Source organism: Ornithorhynchus anatinus, chromosome 2 (assembly GCF_004115215.2).
Source record: "Ornithorhynchus anatinus isolate Pmale09 chromosome 2, mOrnAna1.pri.v4, whole genome shotgun sequence".
Taxonomy (NCBI): domain Eukaryota; kingdom Metazoa; phylum Chordata; class Mammalia; order Monotremata; family Ornithorhynchidae; genus Ornithorhynchus; species Ornithorhynchus anatinus.
The window spans coordinates 50,633,845-50,661,072 of NC_041729.1; the positions used below are offsets into that span (position 1 = coordinate 50,633,845).

General features: G+C 44.5%; 1 protein-coding gene across 7 annotated transcripts in view; it reads left to right on the plus strand.

Moving 5' to 3' along the window:
* SNX29 (sorting nexin 29) overlaps positions 1–27,228 on the plus strand; it is a 553,944-nt gene that overhangs the window by 337,670 nt on the left and 189,046 nt on the right. Inside the window, exon 19 of one of the 7 annotated variants that reach the window (XM_029053068.2) lies at positions 3,243–3,543. The exons of the other annotated variants lie outside the window; for them this stretch is intronic. Coding sequence (XP_028908901.1) covers positions 3,243–3,302 — 60 coding nt within the window. The 3' untranslated portion in view covers positions 3,303–3,543. Of the gene's footprint in view, positions 1–3,242; positions 3,544–27,228 lie in introns of those variants that run through there. 7 annotated transcript variants of the gene reach the window in all.

The following is a 27,228-nucleotide window of genomic DNA, read 5'->3' on the forward strand; positions in this document are numbered from 1 at the left end:
AACATCCCCTTTACTTTCTTTTTTTAATGGTATTTGTCAAGCACAGGTGTAGATACAAGTTAATCAGGTTGGACCCAGTTCCTGTTCCAAGTGGGGCTCACAGTCTAAGTAGAGGGGAGTAGGATTTAATCCCCATTTTGCAGTTGAGGAAACGAGGTACAGAGAAGGTAAGTGACTTGCCCAAAGAAGGGCAGAGAAGGGGTCACTAGCTGCAGCAACTGTTACATACTAGAGGAGCCACGGTAGGAGTGCAGAAGAATGGGGGCTAGGGAGAGAAGGGGAATGCAGAGGGCTGGTTGGGGGATCAGAGAGGATGGGATGAAGAGGGCAGACGTGGGACAGAATGGGTATGTCAGCTGGGTAAATCTGCTAATGAGGAAAACTTGGCAGAATCCATCTGGCTAGGAAATAATTTCTGTGGGGTTGTCATGGAACGTGCTGTGTTTTCAATAGTTCCCTATATGAAAGAATTCATGCCCCTCCCAAGGTGCCAACTCACCTTCTAGGGAGAAATCTGAGGCGTGAAAAGAGCTGAGTTCATTATTCTGACCAATCTCTAACATTATTTCTAATAACTCTCTCAAAGTGTCTTCTGAACGCATTTTGGATTGTCTTTGAGTGCATCTTAATGACACACATTCTTATGAGTGCTAGTTGTCCTGTGTTCTTCAAAAAAATGCCCCGGCCATAAATATCAGTAAATGAATAGGTCAACTAATGGCATTTGAGCTCTTACTCAATGCTAAGTTTATAGGAGAGTTCAGTAAGAGGCAGAGGACCCAATCCCTGCTTTCAAGTGAACTGGGGTAGATAGGCATTAAAATAAATTTCAGACAAGGGAAGCGACCTAGTCTAAGGATATATGGACATAAGTGGGGTAGGGTGGAGTGGGTACCTAGGTTTTTAGAGGCTGGGTCTAAATAATAATAATGTCGGTATTTGTTAAGCGCTTACTATGTGCAGAGCACTGTTCTAAGCACTGGAGGAGATACAGGGTAATCAGGTTGTCCCACATGAGGGTCACAGTCTTAAACCCCATTTTACAGATGAGGTAACTGAGGCACAGAGAAGTTAAGTGACTTGCCCACAGTCGCCCAGCTGGCAGGTGGCAGAGCAGGGATTCGGACCCATGACCTCTGGCTCCCAAGCCCGGGCTCTTTCCACTGAGCCATGCTGTTTCTCTTCTGCTAAATGAAGGGGTGAAGCAGTAGGGCATCTTCAATGCCCTCATGGCCATTGGCCTGGGCATCCACTGTTGACTGGAACGAGGGATTGCCCCTCTCTTCTCGTCGCGACCCTCTTGTACCGTAAGCTTCTTGTGGGCAAGGAATGTGTCTACTGACTTTATTATATTGCACTCTCCCAAGTGCTTTGTACTGTGCTCTGCACACAGTAAGCGCTCTATAAATACGATAGGTTGACCGACTGATTGGTGGGGGGATGCGTGTGTGTGTGAGATTAAAAAGGACAATGCTGGATCCACAGACTGGGCACCAAGAAAGCCTGCCTCTTGCTGTATGATGTTTGTTTGCAGTAAATATTTTGGTTACCAAAAAAATGCTTTCAAAACAGTTAAACCAGCATTCCTAAACACTGTGTGTCATGTTTTCCGGAAGAGGACTCCCCCCCCCACCCAATTTGGGGGGTGGGGAAAGGAAAACCCTTGGATGTCTTATTTTAAGGTGGTTAAATCTGTAATGAGTGAAACATTTGTAGAAAAGTCTTGCTATTGCCATGAATATTTTATTTAGGAAGCAAACACTTCTGTTACCAAAATGGTATCAAGTAAAGTGTCACTTTTCTGGAACTTTTTTTTTATGGTATTTAAGCCCTTACCCTGTTCCAGGCACTGTACTAAGTACTGGAGTAGATACAAGCTAATCGGGGTGGACACAGTCCAGATCCCACATGAGGCTCACAGTCTTAATCCCCATTTTACAGGTGAGGGAACTGAAGCCCAGAGATGTGAAGTGACTTGCCCAAGGTCACCAAGCAGACAAGTGGCGGAGCCGGGATTAGAACCGGGTCCTTTGGACTCCCAGGCCCGTGCTCCATCCACTTTTGAAAATGTAGATCGTGACAAGGATTTATTGGCCAAAAACAGAATCTCCACAAGTGTGGTTGAGGGCCACAGTGCTGCTCCGGATTGCAGTTTAAGGCTGGCGCCTTACATGTTTAGTTGTATCTGAGAAACTTCTCTATAAGCATTTGGCTCTTTCTCAGGAAACATAAATAGGGTAGGCAAGTGTGGCTCCATTGTCACCCAGAGAAAATATATCACTCAACATTTAAGGCCTGCAGTAAAGAAGACAGTGCAAGCTAGCAGTACTTTTTAAAAAGTATACCCTAGTGCATCCATGGGTTTACATCAAATTCAGGGAAAATCCATTCTCCTCAGTTAATAATTGTATTTGTTAAGTGCTTACTTTGTGCCAGACACTGTACTCAGCACTGGGGTAGGCACGACATAATCGGGATGGACCCAGTTCCTGTCCCACATGGGACTCACCAGTCTAATCTCCATTTTACAGATGATGAAACTGAGGCATAGGGAAGTGAAGTGACTTCTCCAAGGTCACACAGCAGATGGGTGGTGGAGCCGGGATTAGAACTCCGGTCCTCTGACTCCCAGGCCCATGTTCTTTCCACTCCGCCATGCTGCTTCTTGATGAGTCAAGCCGTGGCTAGGTAGCATAAGTAATAGTAGTAAAGCGCTCACTGTGTGTCAAGCACGGTTCTAAGTCCCTGTCCCACACAAGACTCACAGTCTTGGGGAGAGGAAGAACAAGTATTCAACCCCATCTTTCAGATGAGGAAACTGAGGCCCAGAGAAGTGGCATGACTTTCCCAAGGCACAAAGCCGGGATTAGACTCAGGTCCTCTGACTCCACGGCCATGTTCTCTCACCCCTTCAGCTGCTTCACTTTACCCGGGAAGCTGGCTTTTTCTACCCTGTTTGTGTGGAGGATGAAGTGTGATCAGGGATCATCACTGTGTATTGTCGTATTGTACTTTCCCAAGCGCTTAGTTCAGTGCTGTGCACACAGTAAGCGCATAATAAATACAATTGAATAAATGAATACAAGCAGCCAAACAATATGGATCCATTTGAGCTTCGCTGCTGAGTTCTGGACCCATAACGAAGCACATCCAGAAATGATTTGTCGGGGGCCTTTCTTTCAAGCTGCTGTCATTCTCACAGCTCCGTTGAGCTTGGTGACTCCTGCCCTAATTCTTTTCAGATCTCTTCTGGCTCTTCGGAGTCCCCACAGCAACTGGGGAGAAGCCAGCTCTGGATTTAGTTCGCCATTTTGTTCTCTGAATTTTCAGCCAGAGTTTCAGCCAGTAATGGTTCGTGAACTACTCCGATAAAATGCATGAGAATAAAATGTGTCTTTGTTCTTGTTATCACCCTCTTCAAGAACTCTATAGCTGCTGAAGCTGAGCATTTGTAAACCCTGACCTATGCACAGGATTATGGTCAGTAAGCCTTCAGCTCATACTTGGCGTGAGCTACACTTAGGGGAAAGCATCATGCAAATGAATAGGCAGAAAAAAAGGACATTTTCTTTGCTTGAATTAACTTTGGAGCATAAATAACCATCTGTCCCTTTCTGGCAGCCCGTCTGTCTCTTTTGTTTGTCTTTTTAGTCTCATCGACCCTTTTCTTCCTGTGGTTCTGTCTGACTTTCGGTCTCCCTGCCTCTCTGTTGCTATTGCTCTTAATATTTCCTCATTCTTTTTCCACCGACGATTTGGGGTTGGGCAGTTAAACCAAGTTTCAGTTACAAAATCATTTGTGCCAATTAATTAAGCTCATCCTGTGACTATGTGCTTGTCTGTCTGTTTTCATTACCACATGTTGCTTGAATTTGCAATTTAAAGGTCACGTTACGTGCTCTTAAGCTGGAACATATTATTCTCCCTTTACTGTTAAGGTAATGAATTCATGTCATGATTTTGAAGTGACTTTTTTTAAGTAGTGTTTGTTAAGCACTTACTGTGTGCCAGGCATTATACTACAGACCGGGGCAGAGACGAGTTAATCATGTTGGACATAGTCCATGCCCCACATGGGACTTACAGTCTTAATCCCTATTTTATAGAGGAAGGAACTGAGGCCCAGAGAAGTGAAGCGACTTGCCCAAGGTCACACAGCAGACAAGAGGCAGAACTATGATTAGAACCCAGGTCCTTTTGACTCCCAAGTCCGAGTTCTGGGGGAAGTAGTAATGACCTGGACTGGGGGATAGGAGACTCTGCCATTGCCTTGCTGTGTGACCTTTGGCAAGTCACTTAAAGTCTCTGAGCCAGTTTTCCTCACATGTAAAATTACAATAAAAAATATATGCCACTGCCATTTTTACATGTGTTTTGGCATGAGTAGACAATAATAATAATAATGATGGTATCTGTTCAGTGCTGTTCAGTGATGACTTGTTCATCCCAAGCGCTTAGTACAGTGCTCTGCACATAGTAAGCGCTCAATAAATACTATTGAATGAATGAATGAATGAATGCCGACTTTGTACCAAGTACTGTTCTAAGCACTGGGATAGATACAGAGTAATCAGATTGGACACAATCGCTGTCCCACATTGGGCTCACAGTCTTAATCTCCATTTTTCACATGAGGTACCTGAAGCACCCAGAAGTTAATTCCTTGTCCAGGGTCACACAGCAGACAATTGGCACATCCAGGATTAGAACCCAGGTCCTTCTGACTTCCAGGCATGCTCTATCCACTAGACCATGCTGCTGCTTTTATGATATTAAAATGAAGTGGTTTATTCATTTATATTCATGTCTGTCTTCCCCTCTAAAATGTAAGCTCATCATGGGTAGGGGACGTGTCTACCAACTTTGTTATATTGTACTCTCCCAAGTGCTTAGTACACTGCTCTGCACACAGTAAGCACTTAATAAGTGATTTTGGTTAATAGAACCTGATTAAATTGAAATATCACATACATCATAATTTCAACAGCATATGAGTTTGGGGAGGTGGGCACACATTCTTACTGAATAGGGCAATTGGCTGGATGAAATTTCATTTCTTTTAATGAGGTGATCATGTCACTGAGGTACATATTCCAGATTAAGGCCGCTAGGTCATCAAAACGGATCAAATAAGCATGACATAGTATGAAGAGCATCGGTCTGGGAGTCAGGAGATGGGAATCTGCCCCGATGTGCTGTGTGACCTGGGGCAAATCAGTTAACCTGACTGGGTTAGGGTCAGAATACCAGCTCCTTCTCTACCACTTAGATTGTCGGGTTGTGTGGGACAAGGACTGTATCAAACCCGATTCTCATCTTCCCGCCCAAACCTCCCTGTAGGCAGCACCACCATCCACCCTGGCTCACAGGCCCGGAACCTTGGCATTATCTTCATCTCATCTCTCATTCCACCCACATATTCAGACTGTTACCAAATCCTGTCGGCCCTGCCTCCACAACATCGCTACGGTCTGCCCTTTCCTCTCCATCCAGACTGCTACTATGCTGAGCCAAACACTTATCTTATCTCTCCTTGATTACTGCATCAGCCTCCTTGCTGACCTCCCTTCTTTCTGTCTCTCCCCACTCCAGTCCATACTTCACTCTGCTGCCCGGATCATTTTTCTAAAAAAATGTTTAGTCTGTTTCCCCACTCCCCAAGCACCTCCAGTGGTTACCCGTCCACCTCCACATCAAACAGAATGTCCTTACCTTTGGCTTTAAAGCACTCAATCACCTTGCCCCTCCTAACTTACCTCACTGATTTTCTAACATAACCCAGCACACTGACTTCACTCCTCTAAAGTCAGCCTCTTCACTTGTACCTCCATCTCATCTGTCTCGCCACCGACCCCTTGTCACGTCCCACCTCTGGCCTGGAACTCCCTCCCGCTTCATATCCGACAGACCACCGTTCTTCCCACCTTCAAAGCCTTATTAAAGTCACATCTCCTCCAAGAGGCTTTCCCCTACCTAAGCCCTCATTTCTCCTACTTCCTCTCCCTTTTGGGTCACCCTTGCACTTGAATTTATACCCTTTATTCACCTGACCCTCAGCTCCACCCCACTTTTATAAATTTCCATAATTTATTTTAATGTCTGTCTTCCCCTCTAAACCTTGTTGGCAGGGAATGTGTCTACCTACTCTGGTACGTTGTACCCTCCCAAGTGCTTAATCCAGTACTCTGCATACAGTAGCCCTCAATAAATATAATTGATTATCGAATGATCTTGAATCTACCACAGTACTTTGGCCCATCTTAAGCACTCAAAACATACATTAATGAAATCAGCGTCCTACCAAATTTCTGGAATCCATGATTTGAGAACTCACTGAAAATCTTCATTCACTTAAAGAACTCATTCAGGCTTTCTTTACTTCTTTATTCCACAAACCTAACCCTTCCCCTCCCTTACTACCTTCCTGAACATAATGTTGTCCTGAGAGCATCGTCAGTGGTGTTCACTAACGCTAACCGTGTGCAGAGCACTGTACTAAGCGCTTGGGAGAGTACAATGGAGCAGAGTTGGTAGACAAGTTCCTTACCCACAGTGAGCTTTTAGTCCAGAGGGGGATCAAGTGCTCCTCAGATATTAAGGGCCATGACTCTTAGAACTAGTACTGTTCGAAACTGCAGTCTCCACTGTAGCATTCAGGTTTGGCAGACGGACAATAAATTTGCTTCTCACGTTTGCGTTCTATGTTTTCTCCAGGCAATTCTACCGCAGCAGATCTTGCTTTGCATCTGCTCATTTAGAGTTTTGCTTATTGACCAAAACAAAGTGCATAAGAGTTTGGAGAAATGTTTCAACAACACAAGGAAAGAAATCATGCCGTCGAAAATACTGAGTTTGTTTTCTGCCCTTAAGGAAGATGTTTCAATTTTTCTTTCCTTCTCTGAAGGGTAAAGACTTTCATTCTTCCCCCTGAACATTTCTGAAAGGTTCTTGGACTCTCTGTGTCTCTCTTTCTCGCACTCTCACTCTCTGAGGGTCACTTCCTGAAAGTGCTTTTTGAATTCACCACGGAGAATGGCTTTAATAGCAACAGCTACAGACCAGAGTGTACAAAATAACACCACCAATATTCCTGACAAGCATTTCTCAAAGGTAGGTCAGTTGGAGGGGAATTTAAAAAGTGAAGAAGGATACGAAATGTTAAAATCTTTTGAGGTTTTCATATAGTTCAATCCAGAATATGAAAGTATCAAATGCAATAGGTGCTCGATAAATACGATTGACTGATTGAGCAGCATCCACTTGCAGGTTCTGGGGTGGAAAACCTAACACTCTGGATCCAGAAATTAATCTGTCAGAACATGACCTTTGGAGGTGATCCCTCACTTCTGAAATATGGATACCTGCCTCATTTTTCCTGCCCATCTTGCCCTCTGCATCAACTATGCACTTGGCTGCGTACCTTTATACTCACCCGACCCCCACACCACTTACATAGCTCTCTTTATATTCTATTTCGCCTCTCTGTAATCTATTTTAATGCCCATCTCCATCTATAAACTGAAAGCTCCTTGAGAGCAGAGATCGCTTTTACCATCTCTTTTGTACTTGCCCAAGCATTTATAACAGTGCTCTTCACATGGTAAATACTCCAAATATGCCATTGATTTGTACAGGCCTTTAAAAAAAGAAAAATTCCCAAGGATTCACACTGATGATCTTAGTTTATTCTCCAGTATTATTATGCCCCTTTTTTAGGTGAGGAAACTGCAGCTCCGAGAAGTTAAATGACTTGTTCATGTGCCTGTAGGGGTGTAGTTCACTTTTTACTTTTCTTTAGAATAGATATCTGTAAACTGATCAAAATGTGAGAGTGTTTGCCAAGTTACTGGTAACATTGAGCTATTAGTAATAAAGTTCAGTAGCAAGTTAATAGAAATGGCCCATTTTTACGAGTGTTAGGTCTGTTTTTCATAAACAGTCTTTGACATAGCAATGCACATTTTTCCTCCTAAATTCTGTTTATTGGATTAGAAAAACTATTAGCCTTGAGGGGCAGCATCAAAGTCTCCTAGGTTGTGTGTATGTTAACCCGTCTTCTTTAGAACACTATCACAAGCCTTTTGATCACTTTAATAAGCAGGAACACATCTTTCGCATTCAAAACTATGATGGAGAGCAGTGATTTAGGGCCGAGTCACCAACTACACATTGGCACAGGGAGTTGGTTCCAAGTGTCGTGAAACCATAATGTCATAACCACCGTAAACGTGGAGTGTTTCTGATCTAAATTGAATTGAAGCAATATTTTTATGGAGGTGTCCCCAGCTCTCTAATAACGTGAAGGGCTGTGTCTTTGGAAAGCTACAGAGAAGGAAAACTTAGGCTGAAGCATGTGCATCTAGGCTCTAAGCTCATTAATAGAAATAATAGTACTTGTTAAGCACTTACTATGTGCCAAGCACTATTCTAAGCACTGAGGTAGATACAGGTTGATCAGGTTGGACACAGTCCCTGACCCACATGGGGCCCATTCTCTCATCCCCATTTTACAGATGAGATAACTGTGGCCCAGATAAATGAAGTGACTTGTCCAAGGTCACACAGCAGACCTGTGGTGGAGGCAGGATTAGAACCTAGAACCCTCTGACTCTCAGGCTCATGCTCTGTCCACCAACCCATGCGGCTTCTCAATTATGGCCAAGGAATATGGGTACCAACTCTGTTACACTGTATTCTCCCAAGTGGTTAGTACAGTGCTCATCACGCGGTAAACTCGCAATAAATGCAACCAGTCAGTGGTATTTGAGTGCTTACTGTGTGCAGAGCACTGTACTAAGCACTTGGGAGAGTACAGTATAACAGAGTTGGTAGACGTTTCCTGGCATATATACGATCGATTGATTTATGTGCACCAACTGGCCAAACGTAAACAGGCTCATGCCGTTGGGAGAACATGATTCCCTAACTGGGGTCCTCTAACCAAAGCTGTTGCGGGGGGCAAGAACCACCTGATACGAGGTCTTTACCTCTAGGTTTCCATCAGCAACTGACCCCCTTGTACCTGAGAGACGCCAGCCACAGTTTTAAAACCTCATCCTGTATCAGGACTGGAGAACACACCATAATCATCATAATAATAATTGTCATATTGTTAAGCACTTAGTTTGTGGCAGGCACTCTACTAAATGCTGGAGTGCATACAAGCAAATTGGGTTGGACACAGTCCCTGTCCCAGAAGGGGCTCACAGTCTCAGTCCCCATTTTACAGATGAGGTAACGGAGGCACAGAGTGAAGTGACTTGCCCAAGGTCACCCAAGTGCAGACAAGTGGTGGATCCGGGATTAGAACCCCTCACCCTCTGACTCGCAGGCCCATGCTCCATCCCCTACACCATGCTGCTTCTCTGAATGCATCACCACGCATGTTGTCTTTGGTGCCCTTTCCTTCCACGCTGGCTGTCCGAGAGCATATGCATCAGTAGCCATAGCACGTTGAAAGCTGCTCCCTTTTATCCATCCATACATTCACTTCTTATTCCTCCCCGTCCTGCTCCTACCTGGGCTCCTTCATCTCTTCCCCATCTTCACTGCTGTGCACATAGTAATTGCCTAAAAAGTACCATGGATTGATTAATCTCCCTCAATTTCTATCATTCTTCAATTTGCCCCTCCCCAGAGAGTTTTACTCTCCTGTATCGTGAGGCTTTGAAGTCTCCTTTTCTTCCCTGGTACAGTGTAAAGTATAATCTCTGTGGTAGACACCCCCAAAGGTGTCTATCGCCTCAGGGAGCTAGGCCTAATCCATCAGTCAACTATCCATTGGCTTGGATGGACAGAATACTCAGAGAGGAAAATCCCGGAATGCTTGTCGCCCTCTATTCTTGGTTCCCTTTCCCCTCTGCTTGGCTTTACCAAGGGAAGCAGTGTGGTGTAGTGGATAGAACACGGACCTGAGAGTCAGAAGGACTTGGGTTCTAATCCCAGCTCTTCCGCTTGTCTGCTGCGTGACCTCGGACAAGTCGCTTGACATCTCTGTTACCTCATTGTTAAAATGGTGTTTAAGACTGTGAGTCACATGTGGGATAGTGACTGTATCCCATCTGATTAGCTCGTATTCATTTATTTGGTCACTTTTATTGAGCACTCACTATGTACAGAGAACTGTACTATCTACCTCAATGCTTAGTTCAGTGCCTGGCCTGTAGTAGGCACAAAAACAAATACCATAAAGCAAAACAACAAAAAACCCCATCATATATTGCCTGGGCAGTATATCCTAGCCAAAATGAGTCCTGAAAAGCTGCTTTATGGTAGAAATGAGTGTTTTAATACACAGATACCCTGAGTTACAACCCTGATGGAAATCAGGCCCTTCCTGCTGGAAACTTTTGCACAGGTTACATGAGCTGATGCTGTGTTCACTGTCTTGCTCCAAGTCGTGTGCCAAACCCTCCAGTCTTTTGATTTAGTAAATCAATCCCTCACTGGACTGAGATTAAGCAATCAACAATGAAGAGATCTTGGAGGAAGCTCTGCCCACAGTTTAGGTCAGATGTTCACCTCCTTAAACTCCCTCTAGACTGTAAGTTCACTGTGGGCAGGGACTGTGTCTGTTGTTATATTGGACTCTCCCAAGTAGTATGGTGTTCTACGCACAATAAACTCTCAATAAATACAACTGATCGGTTGATTAAAGTGACCAATGAGAGAAAAACAAAAGTCATTGAACTAGAAGGGCAACTTAATTTAGAAACAGATGGTACAGGTGTCGATGAGTTAATTGCATCTCATTAGAGGAAGACTGGTCTAATGAGAACTCTTCTAAATTCTACAGTCCAATGCATCATTGCAAAATGCCAAAGCTGATGAAACAGCAGGGCTTAGTAGATAAAGCACGGGCTTGGAAGTCACAGGACCTGTGTTCTAATCCCACCTCTGCCATGTACCTGCTCTGGGACCTTGGGCAAGTCACTTAACTTCTCTGTGTTTGTTTCCTCATCTGCAAAGTGGACATTCAATAGCCATTCTCCCTCCTACTTAGATGGTGAGCCCCATTTGGGACCTGGTTATCTTGCATCTGCCCCACTACCCAATGCAGTGCTTGATACAGAGTAATAATAATAATGATATTTGTAAATTGCTTACTATGTGCCAGGCACTGTACCATGTGCTGGGTGGATACAGGCAAATCAGGTTGGACATAGCCCCTTTTCCCACTTGGGATTCACAGTCTCAACCCCCATTTTACAGATGAGGTAACAGGCTCAGAGAAGTGAAGCGACTTGCCCAAGGTCACATAGCAGATAGGTCGCAGAGCTGGGATTAGAAGTCATGATCTTTTGACTCCCAGGTGTGTGCTGTATAGACCAGGCCATTCTGCTTCTCGCAGCAGAGTAAGCACGTTACAAACACCACAATGATGATGATGATGATGTGGAAGTTAGTTTGTCCTCCACCAGCTAATAAAACGGGATTTAAAAGTCTAGCATTATATTTCAAGAAAGTGGGTAAAATTTCAACAAGATTGAAAAAGAAGACTCTGCTTGGAGAAAGAGTTCAAAGATGCACAGAGACATTCAGAAAGCGTGAGCCTGTTACAAAGTGCTTTATGAGGAAAAGAAAGCTGCTGTTAAACCTAATCTGAGCAATTTTTTTTATACTGCTAAGCACTGTGGTGAATATGAGATAAAGAGGTGGGTCACAGTCCCTGCTCAATAGGGGGCTCAGTCTGAGAGGCAGGAGGATTGAATCCCTACTTTACAGCTGAGAGAACTGAGGCACAGAGAAGTTAAATCGCTTGCCCAAGGTCACATAGCAGACAAGTGACAGAGCCGGGATTAGAACTCAGATCTTCCGATGCCCAGGGCTGTACTCTTTTCCACCGGGCCATTCTACTTCCTACTAAAATCTCCATTAAAGCCACTACCCAGGTCCGCTAAAAGAGCTTCTACTTCTGCAGCCTTTTGTAGAGACATCATCAGTCACAACTCCTCATGTATTTAATGTTGTGATGATATACTTTGAATTACTTTAAAAAGATTAAATGGGAGTTTTGGGATCCTTACTGCTCCCATTCTATCGCAGGTAAAATCATTGTATATTATTTTTCTAGAGATTCTGGAATGAATCCTAATTTAAAACATGGAAATCCATGGGCAACATAACTCCAGCATACAAATAGTCAAGTTACAACCATATTTTCAAGGAACAAGGCCCTTTTGCGTGGTGGGGCTGGCCATTAGTGATGAATGAGGGTCTTCTGTTACAGAGGGAGATGAGACCCTGGGATTTTTGAGAATCTGATCCAACACCGTGTGCTTTAATGTCATCCCTTTACCTCATCCCCACATTCTCTATCCTGCCTACCCTTCTCTATCCTACCTACCCTACTCTTCTCTGGAGTGAAGCAAAGAACAAATATCATACATCTCGTCTTCAACAGCTTGGAAATCTCACCCTGTAGATATGGGGGTGCAGAGGGTATGGGGGCATGTAAAACTATTAAGACCGTGACAGTCACTGGGACCAATCTGATGAACTTCTATCTCCCCCAGCGCTTAGAACAATGCTTGCCACACAGTAAGCAGCACGTACCATAATAGTAATAATTAATGTTGGAAGCGGGAATCGGGGGTTTTGAAATGAAGCAGGTTGTGAGTCACTAAATGGAGACATTTTCTTGGTCTTCTTAAAGCTTTGAAAATAATTCAGCAACTCAGCAATGTAACTCTGGAATCTCCTCCGTGAGTGTATTTCATTTGAGATGACCCAAATTTTGTATCTCAACCAACCTAACTATTCTCACCATGGCCCTATCCATCTCATTTGATGGCTAGGGCTATACTGTCATCATTTATAGAAGGAGGAATGAGATTTAAAACCACATGGGATATCAGTCCATACAACACGGAGAAGAAATAAAGCATGAAATGTAGAAGCGGTCAGTGAGATAGAGAAGATTATTCATCTTTGTAATCCCCGACGGTGACGAAGAGATAGTCACAGTGGCTGAAATCCCAAACTGCCCATTTGTACATTATAACCAGGGCTCAGCAGCCCACCTACCAACTTCCTGAATCCAGTCAGCCTCAAAACGGTTTCTTTTTTTCTCACGGATGGTGGCGAGTGTCATGGCATCAAATTTATATTAGCTCTGGGGGCTAGGCAGCAGACCTGATGACATTAGAAAATCTTATTTGTAAAGCTTGCCGAGGAAAAGGAGGTGTGAAAAGTGTTAAGAATAAGGCTTCAGATTGTGGAAGGAAAGTATATTTTAACTTCCCTGACAGCTGTCTCATGCCCTGATGGATAGGTTCAGGAAAGCTTATAATAGTTGCATTGTGAGGAAAAATAAGATGTTTGAAGATGGGGTGTCTGTGCCTCACTCTTTAGTTTGACAAACTATAACTGAAATGTTTGCCAAGGTGTTTGCACTCTTTGGAAGGGATGAGTGCAGAAAGAAAAGGGGTGTCTATCTGGGCCCCAGAGAAAGAGCATTTACTCTGGGAATCCCTGAGTTTGGATAGAAAACGGATCACTGGAGAAGAGTCCCGGGTAAGTTTTATAGTCAGACACTCTGGCATACTCATAGCTCAACGATGACACAAGGGTTGGATTTCTTGTTGCAATTTTACATCCTGCCTTGGTAATAAATTGCATTTCACTCCAATATGAGACCCATGGAAAAGAAAAAGTCCCATTTTGGGGACTTTTACCCCCAACCTTTACCCTCTGCGTCCCTCCTTTTCCCTAATGTCTTCCCACTTCCTTTGTTTCCCAGGCTCATACTTACTTGGTCGTCAGGTTGGCCTAGAGCTCTCTCTCTTCCGTGACCCCTGATTGCCGGCTTCCTTTATGCCATGATTCTCAGTTCTGAACTTGCATCTCACTGTGACCCCGACCCCGGTTCTGCTCCCGGTTTCCTCCCTCAAATCTGCTGCCTACACATTTGCATAGAATGTGAGGGCAAAACGTAGGCTATTAGTGTTTTCAATGACTCCTCGGGTTTTAAGTCACATGGACTTGGTGAGAAGTGAGCTGCTTTATAGACAAGTGTTGATGGCATTAGGACAGAGATCCATTTTCTGGAAGATTCCATCAGCACCATCAATCTTTGAGGACTTTCTCAGTGCAGAGAATCTTGGTGTTTGCCTGTCTCTCAATAGTCTCCTCACCCATCTCTTCTCATTCCCAATAGCATAAGAATCAGCTGGGACTTTTGCAGTCTTTCCCTCGTGGTTCTGGGAATTCTAGCCCCATCCAAGGCATCCTTTCCTAACCCTCGAGGCCAAGGGCACCGCCCCCTCCCCCCATATTTGAGGTCCCTTCAAAAGGGTTGTGTCATGAACGACTTGGTCTCCTATTCTCCTGGCTCATATATTGGGGCTGAGAAAGAAAAACGGACTAGTGTCAGGCCTTCAAAAGGCTAGTCACCATGGAGGCTGTTTTTGAACCTTTAAGGAAGTTAAAAAGATGCTCAAGCCGGGCTGCTAATGACGATGCCAGTTTTCTCAGGGCCTTTTTCATGGCCTAACCAGCTGGGGAGACCAGTAGCCTCCATTCAGCAGTTCAGATTCTCACAGGCCTCCGTCTTGAGAGAGGCGGAATATGGCGAGAATTCAATTAGGCGAGCAACCCAAGAGGCAGATGGGTAAGACGCTTCCAAAGTCATTGCATGACTGACTTACTGGCTCCTCCTCCTCTAACTCGTCAGATTCTCTGCTTTTTACTGTGGGACTAGGACTGGATTGGATTAGAAAGGAAGCCTGCACCTTGTAAATGGGCATGGAACACTTTATTCTCAGGATAACCTCTGGACTCATTGTAAATAGGGAATGTGTCTCCAAATTCTGTTGAATTATACTTTCCCAAGTGCTTAGCACAGTGTTCTGCATATAGTAAGTGCTCAAAGAATACAATTGATCGATTAGTGCCCAAAATACTTGCAAAAGTGACAGTCCTGAGCACAAATACCTACAGGAGCTCTTTCAAGTCAGAAAATCAACACCTGTTGAAAAGTGTCATTTCCCTTGGCCAAATTATCTCATCACCACTAATAATATTCACAGGCAACTTTTTAATGACCAATTATTGTTCCACCAAGGCCCAAAATAAATGTGACTGATGATATTTTTATTCTACGAGGCAAGTAGCTCTAATTAAATTTGCTTTATTAAATTCCATAAAACCATATGTTAATTGAACTTAAATTATAATGATCAGAGGAAGAAAAGTACACGGGTGCAAAACCTGAATTCAGCCAGCACATATTTTTACAAGGGCTTTAGATGAGATCTAAAAAAAAAGAAAAAGAAAATCTTCACTTCTTTCAGGGATTCCAACTCTTCTCTCAGCTCCAGGATCTTTGGCTCCATCTTGCATCAGGGTTTTCTCAGCATTCTTCATCTAAGCCTGATCAGGGAGGTAAGCCCAAGGTTACATACTCCCTGACCTAGAATTCTGGCAGGTTTTGACCCCTCTTCTCTGCTTCTCCCTGCCTGCTCTTCTCTCCTCTCTGAGTGGTCGTCTATGGTCCCTCAGTCTGCAGCCTGAGAGAATCTGCTGGACTCTCAGGACTGATCAGGAGATGCCAAGAGGACCTTCCCTCCCTTCTGGGGAGAAGGGGATGTCCTCACTCCATCGCTTTTTTGTTTTATGGTATTTGTTAAGTGCTTACTATGTGCAGGTACCGTACTAACCTCTGAGGTAGATTTAAGATAGGTTGGACACAGTTCCTGTCCCACATGGGGCTCACAGTCTTAATTCCCATTTTGCAGCTGAGAAAACTGAGGCCCAGAGAAGTTAAGCGACTTGCCCACAGTCACCCAGCTGGAAAGTAGCAGAGCTGGGATTAGAACCCAGGTCTTCTGACTCCCAGGCCCATGCTCTTCCCACTAGGTTACACTGGTTCTGTGCAGACCCACTTATCTGCTGTGTGACCTCAGGAAAAATCACTTATATTCCCTTGGGCCTCAGTTCCCTCATCTGTAAAATGGGGATGAATAATAATAATAATGATAATTATGGTATTTGTTAACTGCTTACAATCTGCCGGGCACTAAGTGCTGGGGTAGATACAAGGTATTCAGGTTAGACACAGTCCCTGTCCCACAAAGGGCTCACAGTCTTAATCCCCATTTTACAGATGAGGGAATTGAGGCACAGAGAAGTCAAGTGACTTGCCCTAGGTCACACAGAAGACAAGTGGTGGAGCTGGGATTAGAACCTACGACCTCTGACTCCCAGACCCGGGCCCTATCCACTAAGCTGTGAGCCCCACGTGGGACGTGGATTGTGTCCAATCTGATTAGCTTATATCTACCTCAGCACTTAGTAGAGTGCCTGGCACATAGTAAGCACTTAACAAATATAAAGTTTGTGGGGGGGCACACCCTGGATGGAGTGAAGGAGGATTCAGGATGGGGCAGGCTCAGGATGTCCCTGATTCCCCCCTGATGCCCTTCACCCATCCAGGGAAACTGTTCAACAGTTACAGTTATACCACTTCCCAGTTTCCGCCCAACCATTGCTCCTTTCTTTTCTCCTCCAAGTGACTGAAAGGGAGTGTGTGTGTGGGGGGGGGGGGGGAAGCAAAGCTTGCCAGTACTTGGTCATGGCTTTCTGTAATAGTCCCACAGCGGCCAAAAGGATATTATGTTGTGCTGTTTTACCACAGAAATGCTCCCTGGCAAAAGGGTCAAGAGCCTATAGTGCTTAGCACAGTTTCATTCGTGAGCGATTAAGTATCTTTGAGCCAGTATCGTACATTGACTCTCCTGGCTGCACTCTAGAATAGTCAGGTTGTCTTATCAGAAATTTATCCCAAATATTTTTGTTTGGCTGGCTCTCTTGTTTGCTAAACTGCCTTATCGTCCCTCCTTGCTTCCCTCCCTCCGTCTCAACTAGAGTTAGAGCAATGTAAAAATCGACAGACAGCCTGGCAATTTGTGGACGTATCTGGCAACTTCCAGCGGGCAAACATAGCTGTTCTAACAGGTCCCATCCATCATTCTCATTGATTCTCATATCAGACAGATTGTACCATTTGCTCATTCTATGGTGAAGAGAACCTGCTGGGTGATCTTGAACCAGTCTCTAAACTTCTCTGTGCTTCAGTCTTCTTATGTGCACTGTGGGGATTTCATACCTGTTCTCCCTCCTACTTACCCTGTGAGCCCCACATGGGGCCTGATTATCCTGAATCAACTCCGGCTTTTAGTGCAGTGCTTGGCATATAGTAAGCACTTAGATACCACATCATTAGTATTATGATGGTATGCACGCTTTTCCAAGACCTGTAGTATGGACATAATTAGCATTTAATTTCTCCGCTTAAGATAAAACCAAGCCTTGCCCTGCTGAAAGTTGCAGGACAGCTCAGTTTTATCTTTCATGCACTAAATGCTTGTAGGGCAAATGCAGCAGGGAATTGTTGCGAGGATTATTTGGCTGCTCTGATGTTACCATTCAGTAATGCCGCCGATAGATTTCTGGGCCGAGGTAGGTATTTGGCTGGCTGGATCTGCTGAAGTGATTTAAACGGCACGGGATGTAGCTTAAAGCAGTGGATCCTATACCACCCACAGATAAGAGAACCAATTTGGTTCCAATCTTTAAAGGTTATCTTCCCGTAGCGAATAGAGTGTTTTAGCGAGAGCCCGTTTATCCCAGCTGTATGCCGAAGGACACTGTCCAAGCAAAATTCTGTTCCAACTACCGTTTGGTGCTTAGAGTTGGGGAAAGCAGGCGGCACACACAGGCTGGTGGAGGCTTGTATCCAGACAAGGCAGATATGCTGTCCAAAAATAGGGTAACCTGCCGATTCAAGGTGTAAGGCGCGCCTAGAGGATGGCCCATAGATGTATGAGCAAAAGAGGATGGTGGGAATGAGTTTTAGCAATTCTGGGAAATAATAATAATGATGATGATGGTATTTGTTAAGTGCTTAGTATGTGTCAAGTACTGTTCTAAGCGCTGGGGCAAATAAAAAAAATTGTGGTATTTAAGCGCTTACTATGTGTGAAGCACTGTTCTAAGCACTGGGGGATACAAGATGATCAGGTTGTCTCACGTGGGGCTCACAGTTTTAATCCCCATTTGACAGATGAGGTCATTGAGGCACAGAGAAGTTAAGTGACTTGCCCAAGGTCACACAGCTGACTAGCGACGGAGCCGGGATTAGAACCCGTGACCTCTGACTCCCAAGCCCACGCTCTTTCCACTAAGCCACGCTGCTTCTCTACAAGCTATCTAGATACCTTTGTATCTACAGGGGTAGATACAAGCTGATCGGATTGGACACAATCCCTGTCCCACATGAGGCTCCAGTCTTAATCTCCATTTTACAGATGTAGTAACTGAGGCTCAGAGACTTGAAGTGACTTGTCCAGAGTCACACAGCAGACAAGTGGCGGAGCCCGGATTAGAACCCAAATCCTCCTGATTCCCAGGCCACCGTTCTATCCGCTAGGCCATGCTGATGGTCTGGTATATAGTCCAATTACTAGGCAAGCAGGAAACATGTGTATGGCCAGAAAACTAAGGGAGATTCAGGGGAAAGGACAGACCCTCTTGACTCTGGACAGCAAGAGCACAAGTGAAATTGGAGCCGGGAAATGGATTCGACTAGAGGGTCTCATTCAGGTGACCATGCGTTTTGTTCCATTATTACCTTATTACGTTTCCCCATTGGGCCAATCTATTCACCAACTAGGGTTGGAAAGTGACAACATGAGGAAGAGATGTCACTCTACGAAAGAGAGCATTTTTGTACAAATTGCGACTGGCATGTATATCGCTGCAAATGGGAGTGAGGGAGAGCACAAATTTCATTTTAGCACATAGTTCTAACCTCCTGTTCCCCCAAATCTTCATACCAGTGCTACTAACATGCAGCAGAATGGACTGTTTTGTCTCATTTTGTTCCTCCTGCTCACCCTGAGATGTTAACAATCAGGAACCGGCAGTGGTGAGGAAAATAAAAGGTGGAGGAATAAGAGAAGCAATGAGCCTGAATGACCTACAAACTTAAAAACAGACTGAATAATTGAGATTTGGCTGTATAATAAATGGCTTCAGGACTCATGCTGATAGAAACATCTGTTGATATAGTTATACATAAGATTTAGGTACAATTACTGAGTGCCTGTTGAGGGCAAAGCATTGCCTACTGAAAAGAGCACAGGTCTGGGAATCAGGAGGCTTGGGTTCTCATCCTGGCTTCTCCACTTGCCTGCTGTGTCACCTTAGGTGAATCACTTAACTTCTCTGAGGCTTAATTTCCTCATCCATAAAATGGGCATTAAATAGCTGTTCTCCCGCCTCCTTAAATTGTGAGCCACCTGTGAGACGGACTGTGTCCAAACGGACGATCTCGTACCTATTCAAGCATTTAGCACAACACCTGGCTATTAGTAAGTGTTTAACAAATACCGCAGTTATTACTATTAAGTGCTTGAGAGAGAGCCACAGGAGCAAGAAACATGACAATGACTCGCCCCACCTTCAAAACCTTATTGAAGGAACATCTCCAAGAGGCCTTCCCTGACTAAGCCGTCCTTTCCTCCTCCCCCACTTCCTTCTGCATTGTCCTTTCTCCTTTTATTCACCCCTCCACCTCAGTCCCCAGCACTTACATATCTGTAATTTCATTTCTATTAATGTCTCTCTCCCCGTCTAGACTGTAAGCTCAGGGAATGTGTCTGTTATATTTTTATAGTGTACTCTCCCAAGAGCTCAGTACAGTGCTCTGCACACGGTAAGCACTCAGTAAATACAACCGACTGACTGTTCCCTGCCCTCAAAGGGCTTACACTCTAATGGGGGAGACAGACCAAAATGATTGACAGACAATGGAAGAATCTAGAAAATCAAGGCTGTAATAGGACCTAGTTCCAATCAGTCAGGGTGAAATGTCTGGGAAAAAAAAAGATGAATATGCAAATGAGTAAACAGGTACATGCTAAAGATGCGATTAAAATGCAAAAGTGCTCAGGATGGCAGTTTGGCTGACTAGTTGGGATGTTTTGAAATAATCAGGGAAGTCTTCCTGGAAGAGGGGTGATTTTTAAGATGGGCTTTGAAGATTTGCAGAGCTGCATTGTGGTGTCTTTGGGTTAAAGGATGGGGAACAGCCAGCGACTTCATTTTACTCTGATTATTTGGTATTTTGCCTGATGGAATTGGGGATTGGAGCCTCTGCTACAAATTTGTATAATTGTTTTCCATCTGAATGCCGCTCATCTTTTAAATGTTTTTTTCTCCCCTTAACGAACGAAATCAGCCAAATAATAAAATAATACCGAAAGCAAAGAGGTTCTTACTATGTTTTATCCCCCGTCCTTGGAGACAATTTCAAATGAAGGTTGGTTTTGCTAGAGTTTGTAATTAGATTCGGGGAAAATATGATGGATTAGAAATGTTTTCAGTGAATCTGAAAGTACATTTGATGACTGAAAGTACAACTATGACTGAATTCCAAACAATTTAATGATGGCTTGCATTCTTTATCAAAAAATGAAGCCCTCCCTAATGTATAAGGCAAGAGTTTGCTTACAAACCTTAGCTTAGTTTACTTCTGAAACCTGTTTGGAGGCTTAACCTTATTATCAAACTCACTTTTAGAGATTTGTAGGAAATACAATAGCTAAGCAGACTGAGTGGGATGGCAGAGCTTGCTTTCTTATCTTGGACCTGCAGCAGGCAGTGACCTTGTCTTATTTGATTCTCACAATCACACGGGGTAAGTATAACATTGTTTGAAAGCCGCAGTGAGACTTGATGGATAACAGTGCAGAGATCTAGGAGAAAGGTCTAAAGTTTGCAGACAAAAAAATTTTCCCAGGCCTTCTCACTGGATAGCAACTCTACATATTCGTGGAAAGAGCCTGGGCTTGGGATTCAGAAGACCTGGATTCTAATTCTGGCTGTCACTAGCCTGCTATTTTACATAGGCAGATCTGTGCCTCAATTTCCTCATCTGTAAAATGGGGAGTCAGTACCTGTCTTCCTTCCACATTAGGCTGTGAGCCCCATGTGGATCAGCGGATGTATGTGACCTGATTGTCTTGTATCTATCCTGGCACGTAGTACAGTTCTTGGCCCATAGATAGTGATTAAAAAATACTGTAGTTGTTAATTGGTACCTAAAAAATTCTTAACACTAGGGAAAATTGGTTTTCAAAAGAAAGTATTTCCCAGTACATGTAATTAGATTTTGTGTTGGTGTCCATGCTTTATTGCTGAGCAAGGGCATCCTGAGCAAGCAGTTGTGGGTGCAGAAAGTTCAGAAAATGTTTATTATTGATCTATTCAATTTACCTTTTAGGTTTTTGTTTTTTAAATGGCACCCTTTTGTAGTCCCCTCAGGACTCAAGTTCAAAAGGGGTAACAGCACCCTAGTTAAATCATACCCAGAATCTGCGCAGAACGACATTTAGGGAAATAATCTGGACAACAGAGTGAAGGAGGAGAAATGGTGTGGCCAAGTGGGAAGAGCGTGGACCTGGAAGTCAGTCAGAAGGACCTGGGTTCCAATCCTGGCTCCCCCACTTGTCTGCTGTGTGACCTTGGGCAAGTCACTTAATTTCTCTAGGCCTCAGTTACCTCATCTGTAAAATGGGGGTTAAGACTGAGCCCAGTGTGGGACATGGACTGTGTCCAACCTCATGATCTTGTACCTACCTGCTTAGTACAGTGCCTGGCACATAGTAAGCCTTTATAAAATATCAAATATTTTCACACTCTCCCACCTCCCCCATCTCTTTCTTTCCCTTCTTTCTAAACCCATATCATCTGCCTCTACCACTCACTGCAGATACTAGTCACAGTCATCTCCTGCCTCCCAGGCTCCATCTGCAACTTTTGAACCATTTTGATCCTTTTCTCACATTCCTTCTCTCTTTCTCCCTGCCTAAATTGTTCCTTGGTGATTTCAGTATTCACATAGCTGTTCCTGAAGACCCTTCCACTGCCTGCTTTCTGTCACTCCTCAACATCACTGACCTCCTGCTCCACCCCACCTCACCCATTCACTGACCTGGACCCACTCTTGATCTCATCATCTGTACAATCTCTACCCTCACCAAGTCTGAAATCCCTCTATCCGACCACAGCCTCCTCACCTGCCTTCTTTCCCACACACCTCCTCCCCATAAATCTGTCCTGTCCCCCCCAAAATATCCATAATCTTTTTGACCCCTTCCAATTTTCTTAAGTCAACCAGCCCCATTTAGTCTCAATACCCAAGCTACCTTCCCTTGATGACCAAATTGATTTCCTTAACATCACCCTCTCTACTGAACTCAACCTATTCCCTTTATCAGTCTCATACCACTAACCCACAGCCCTAGATTATCTCCACAGCCCACTTCCTTCACTCCTGTGCACGAGCCACAGAGCACTGCTGCTGGAAATCTAAATATCAAGCCGACCTTGTCCACCTCAAGTTCATCCTTGTGTGTTTTAATCCAGCCCAGCAAAATAATTTCTCCATCCTTATCGACACCCATGCCCATTGCTCTCACCAGGTGTTCCAGTTGATTAACTCCGTCCTCAAACTCTCTGTCCCCCCCACCTCCCCTATCTCTTATACCTAATGACCTGGCCACCTGCTTTATTGAGAAAATTGAAACCGTCAGGTGTGATCTCCCTAAAACCTCCCCTTCTCCTCTCCAGTCCCTCCCTCCTCCTGCCCCTTCTTCAACTCTCCTATCTTTCCCAGCAGTATCTCAAGAAGAGATCCTCCTGCCTTCTCTCAAAATCCACCCCCTCTACCTGCACATCCGACCCCAAACCTTCACACGTTATTAAAGCCGCCTCCTTCCCTCCCTGACTGACATCTTCAACTGGTCGCTCTCCAGTGGCTTTTTCCACACTGCTTTCAAACCCATTCTCATCTCCCCCATCCTAAAAAAAAATCCCTGTGCTCCACTACTCTCTCCAGTTATCACGCCATCTCCTTCCTTCCATTCCTTCCAAATTCCTTGAGTTAGTAGTCTACACCTGCTATTATACACTCCAAGAGTTTAGTTCAGTGCTCTGCACGTAGTAAGCACTCAATAAATACTGTTGAATGAATGAATCTCAAGTTACTCCTCTCCAATTCTCTCCTTGATCCACTTCAATTTGGTGTCCGTTGCCTTCACTCGACCAAAACCGTCCTCCTTCTTGCCAAATCCAACGGCCTCTACTCCATCCTAATCTTCCTCAGCCTCTCAGTTGCCTCTGACACTATCAGCCACCTCCTTCTCTGGGAAATATTATCCACCCTCGGCTTCTCTAACACTGTCCTCTCCTGGTTCTCCTCCTATCTCTCTGGCAGCTCCTTTTCAGTCTCTTTTACAGGCTCCTCCTCTGCCTCCCACCCCTTAACTATGGATGTCCCTAAAGGTTCAGTTCTGGATCCCTTTCTAGTCTCCATCCACTCCTTTGGAGAACTCATTTGCTCCCATGGCTTCAACTACCACTTCTGTGTGGATGATTGCCACATCTACATCTCCAACCCCGATATCTCTCCCTCTCTTCAGTCTCTCATTTCCTCCTGCTTTCAAGACATCTTTAATTGGATGACCTGCCGATATCTCAAATTTAACGTGTCCAAAACAGAACTCCCTTATCTTCCCAGTAATCCCTGACTTCCCCCCAACTTTCCCCTCACTGTACACGGCACCACCATCCTTCCTGTCTCACAAGCTCATATCCTTGATGTTATCCTTGCCCGATCTCTCGCATTCAACACACGTATTCAATCTATCACTGAATCCTTCGGTTCAGCCTTCACAACCTCACGAAAATCTGCCCTTTCCTCTCCATCCAGATGGCTACCACATTAATCCAAGCATTTATTCAGTCCCGCCTTGATCACTATATCAGCCTCCTCGCTGACCTCCCTGCCTCCCGTCTCTCTCCAATCCATATTCATTCTGCTGTTCGGATCATTTTTCTACACAGATCTTCAGTCCGTGTTTCCCCACTCCTCCAGTAGCTGCTTATCCACCTTCGCATCAAACAGAAACTCCTTGCCATCGGTTTCAAAGTGCTCAATCACCTTGCCTTGCTGCTCTCCTACTACAGCCCAGCCCACACACTTCACTCCTCTAATGCCAACCTACTCACTGTACCCTGATCTCGCCTATCTTGCCACCGACCTCTCACCCACACAGCCTGCCTCTGGCCTGACAAGTCCTCCCTCCTCATATCAGACAGACAATTATTCTCCCCTACTTCAAAGCCTTTTTGACTGCAAATCTCCTCCAAGAGACCTGCCCTAAGCCCTCATTTCCTCTTTTCCCACTCCCTTCTGTATCACCCTCGCATTTGGATTTGCTCCTTCCATTCACCCCTCCCTCAGCCCCATAGCACGTATGTACCTTTCATAATTTAGTAATATGAATCTCCCTTAAGACTGTAAGATAATCGTGCGCAGGGAGTGCGCTCTTCCAACTCTGTTATATTTTGCTCTCTCTAGCACTTACAGTGCTGTCCACACAGTAAACGCTCGATAAGTACAACTGATTGATTGACCTTAAAGAATACATGCTAAATCACTTTTGCAGATGAGGTGACTGAGGCTCAGAGAAGTGCAGTGACTTGTCCAAGGTCACAGAGACAAGTGGCAAATATGGGATTAGAACCCACGACCTTCAGACTCCCAGGCCTGTGCTCTATTCACTATGTCATGCTCCTTCCCGTGATTACATCTGGGAACCTTGTAAATGGTGTAAATTGCAGCCCTACATTACACTAAGCATGTATCTTAGTCCCAACTCTGGCCCCTAGATCCTTTCCTTTTTTATCATCCTTGTGCCTAGCTAGACTTTTCCCAACATATTAATCGATCAGTCACTGGTGACTAAGCTCGCTGTGGGCCGGGAACATGTCTACGAACTCTGTTGTGGTGTACTCTCCCAAGCTCTTAGGACGTTGCTTTTGCACACGGTGAGCCCTCGATAAATACCACTGGGAGAGTATACTAGAAATGGCACATACAGTACCTGCCCTCAAAGAGCTTGCAGTCAGCCTGTATCAGTGTTGTTTTGGAAGAACTAATTGGGATCACTCAAATTTTATTTTTGTCTGGGGAAGCGTTTCCAGTGTTGTTTCAATTAATTTCAGCTGCAACTTGATAAACATGGTCTCAGTTCCTGTCCCAAGTCCTTCAGACAGGTGTTTGCCCAAGGCAAAACCCTTTAGCAGATTTCTGAATACCTTCCCCAACATAACACTGAATCAGTGGTAAATTTTCATTTGGGTTCTGCCATTGTGCCAGTTGGAAATCACCCTCCTCCCCTCCCCTCTTCCTCCTGACAATTATATGGTTTAAGCCAAGCCTTCCTGAAGGATCCTTGGCAGATTGGCAGCTGGGGAGTGGGAACTTGTGCTTGGTTTCCTCAGCCAGCAGCAAACACGGCAAGGGCAGGGAATGTGTCTGTTATTATATCGTAATCTCCCAAGCACTTAGTATGGTTCTGTGCTCAATAAATACGATTGACTGGCTTAGGGAAAGAGAAACAACTCTTTCTGAAGTTCATTTCGAAATTTAAAATTATTCCTTGGGGAACCACCACACTGTAAAGACGATCCCCGAAAAAAACCCATAATCCTGGGGGAGATTCACAACATTTAACTCTAAATTTGGGAATAAACTTTGAAAAACCAAAGTCTGCTTCCCTCTTCATCCCACCCTCTCCCCTTTCATTTCCCCCTCAGGTTTACCACCCCTGGGGGTGATGGAGTATAGCTCACTATTCCCCCAGTGTTGGTCTGTATGCATATCCTCCCTTCACAGAAGTGTTGGGAATCAAAAGCCTTGCTGAAATCTGTCGAATTGCCTGGTCATTCTCATGGCTGGAAAATTATAAATGGATCTGGTAAACTCTGCTGTTGAGAAATCCATGCTATTTCCTTCCTCATAGCATAAGCTTTTTGGAGAATGGCATGTCAAGTTTTAATATGTCCAAGGAACTTCCCCAGAGAAGTATATTAAGCAGCCTGGTAGTGACTTTACCTTTACAGAAAGTGGGCCAACATCACCGGAGACCTCTCTTGCCCTCTGCGAGCCCTCTTAAATATTAGCAGGAAACCAGCCATGACATCACCGATGCATTAAGTAACCAACAAATTGTCAGTCAGCTCTGCAGATGGAACTGCATCCACATTTTTTTTTCCTGCTCTCTGTCTTTCCCCTGTCTGGTGTGGTTTTTATGGGTCGTGTTGTGATTGTTGCTTTTTCTTTTTTTCTGGGTATTAATATGGTTTCCTTCTGGTCCTGTGTGGAAATTTGCCCTCTGCTTAATTTACCTGATCAAATAATAGCCAGGAGCTTGGATTAATGTGCCTTTTAAGCTTATCTTTCCATCAGGCCTTTCCTTCTTTCACTCTGTTAATATGTGTTTTCCTAAAGTTTGTAGTTTTTATTTTTTAATGGTATTTCTTAAGTGCTTGCTATGTATCAAATACTATTCTAAGTTCTGGGGTAAATACAGTTAATTAGGTCAGACACAGTCCCTGTCCCACACGGGGCTCACAGTCTAAGTAAGAGGGAGAACAGGTATTTAATCCCCATTTTACAGTTGAGGAACTGAGGCACAGAGAAGTTGTGACTTGCCCAAGATCACCCTGCAAGTAATTGGCAGAGCCGGGATTAGTACCTAGGTCCTCTTTTATACATGCATTTCTTCAGTGATGTTTATTGAGTGCTTACTGTGTGCAGAGCACTGTACTAAGTGCTTGGGGATGTATAATACAACAATAAACAATGTGGCTCAGTGGAAAGAGCCTGGACTTTGGAGTCCGAGGTCATGGGTTCGACTCCTGGCTCTGCCACTTGTCAGCTGTGTGACTGTGGGCAAGTCACTTCACTGTGCCTCAGTTACCTCATCTGTAAAATGGGGATTAACTGTGAGCCTCACATGGGACAACCTGATGACCCTATATTTCCCCCAGTGCTTAGAACAGTGCTCTGCACATTGTAAGCACTTAACAAATACCAACATTATTAATAAACAAATTGCCTGCCCACAAAGAGTTTACAGTCTAGAACGGGGGAGACAGACATTAATATAGAATAAATAAATGACAGGTATGTACGTAAGTGCTGTGGGGCTGGGAGAAGGGAAGAACAAAGGGAGCAAGTCAGGGTGACGCAGGTGGGAGTGGAAGAGGAGGAAAGGGGGGGCTTAGTCAGGGAAGGCCTCCTGGAGGAGATGGTGACTCCCAGGCCTGAGCTCTTATTTGCCAGTCTTATACTGAGAGATTCCTACTTCAGCC